This window comes from Seriola lalandi, unplaced genomic scaffold (assembly GCF_002814215.2).
Source record: "Seriola lalandi dorsalis isolate HSWRI2012SDOR001 ecotype SW California unplaced genomic scaffold, Sedor1 jcf7180002054991, whole genome shotgun sequence".
Classification (NCBI taxonomy): Eukaryota; Metazoa; Chordata; class Actinopteri; order Carangiformes; family Carangidae; genus Seriola; species Seriola lalandi.
The window spans coordinates 91037-91989 of record NW_019525540.1 but is presented as its reverse complement, the minus strand read 5'-3'; the positions used below and the strand labels follow the sequence as shown (position 1 = coordinate 91989).

Below are 953 nucleotides of genomic sequence, written 5' to 3'. Positions count from 1 at the left end.
ATAAACAGTGACGGTGTATAAACAGTGACGGTGTATAAACAGTGACGGTGTATAAACAGTGACGGTGTATTAACAGTGACGGTGTATAAACAGTGACGGTGTATTAACAGTGACGGTGTATTAACAGTGACGGTGTATAAACAGTGACGGTGTATTAACTGTGACGGTGTATAAACAGTGACGGTGTATTAACAGTGACGGTGTATTAACAGTGACGGTGTATAAACAGTGACGGTGTATTAACAGTGACGGTGTATTAACAGTGACGTGTATAAACAGTGACGGTGTATTAACAGTGACGGTGTATTAACAGTGACGGTGTGTGAACTGTGACGGTGTATTAACAGTGACGGTGTATAAACAGTGACGTGTATAAACAGTGACGGTGTATAAACAGTGACGGTGTATTAACAGTGACGGTGTGTGAACTGTGACGGTGTATTAACAGTGACGGTGTATTAACAGTGACGGTGTATTAACAGTGACGGTGTATTAACAGTGACGGTGTACGGTCTGGTATTAACAGTGTGGTGGTTGTGACCCTGGTTCTCCTGCAGGTGAGGTACCGATGCCTCTGTTTGCTTCTTACGGAGCGTCTAAAGCGGCTCTAAGGGTTTTCTCTGAGGTGCTGAGGATGGAGTTATCAGTGTGGGGGGTCAAAGTGTCCGTGATCCAACCTGCAGGCTTCAGAACAAGTAGGTGGGACTTCACTGAATGACATCATCCAGGTGTTTATCACCTGACAGAGTTTATAGAAGACACAGAGAGCTGATTGAGATCCACAGTTAAACTGATCCTGTCTTTGAGTTTGTGGCTTTGAACTGAGCCGAGGTTTGTATTTGCGTTTGTGTTTGTGTCTGTGTCTGTGTTTGTGTCTGTGTCTGTGTCTGTGTTTGTGTCTGTGTTTGTGTCTGTGTCTGTGTTTGTGTCTGTGTTTGTGTCTGTGTTTGTGT

The 953-nt window shown here is 44.2% G+C and overlaps 1 protein-coding gene across 1 annotated transcript in view; it reads left to right on the top strand.

Moving 5' to 3' along the window:
* The window catches only part of hsd17b2 (hydroxysteroid (17-beta) dehydrogenase 2), a 7499-nt gene that overhangs the window by 4228 nt on the left and 2318 nt on the right, over nt 1–953 (top strand). Inside the window, exon 4 of the mRNA XM_023397008.2 lies at nt 558–695. Within this exon, the coding sequence (XP_023252776.2) occupies nt 558–695 (138 nt within the window). The remainder of the gene's footprint in view (nt 1–557; nt 696–953) is intronic.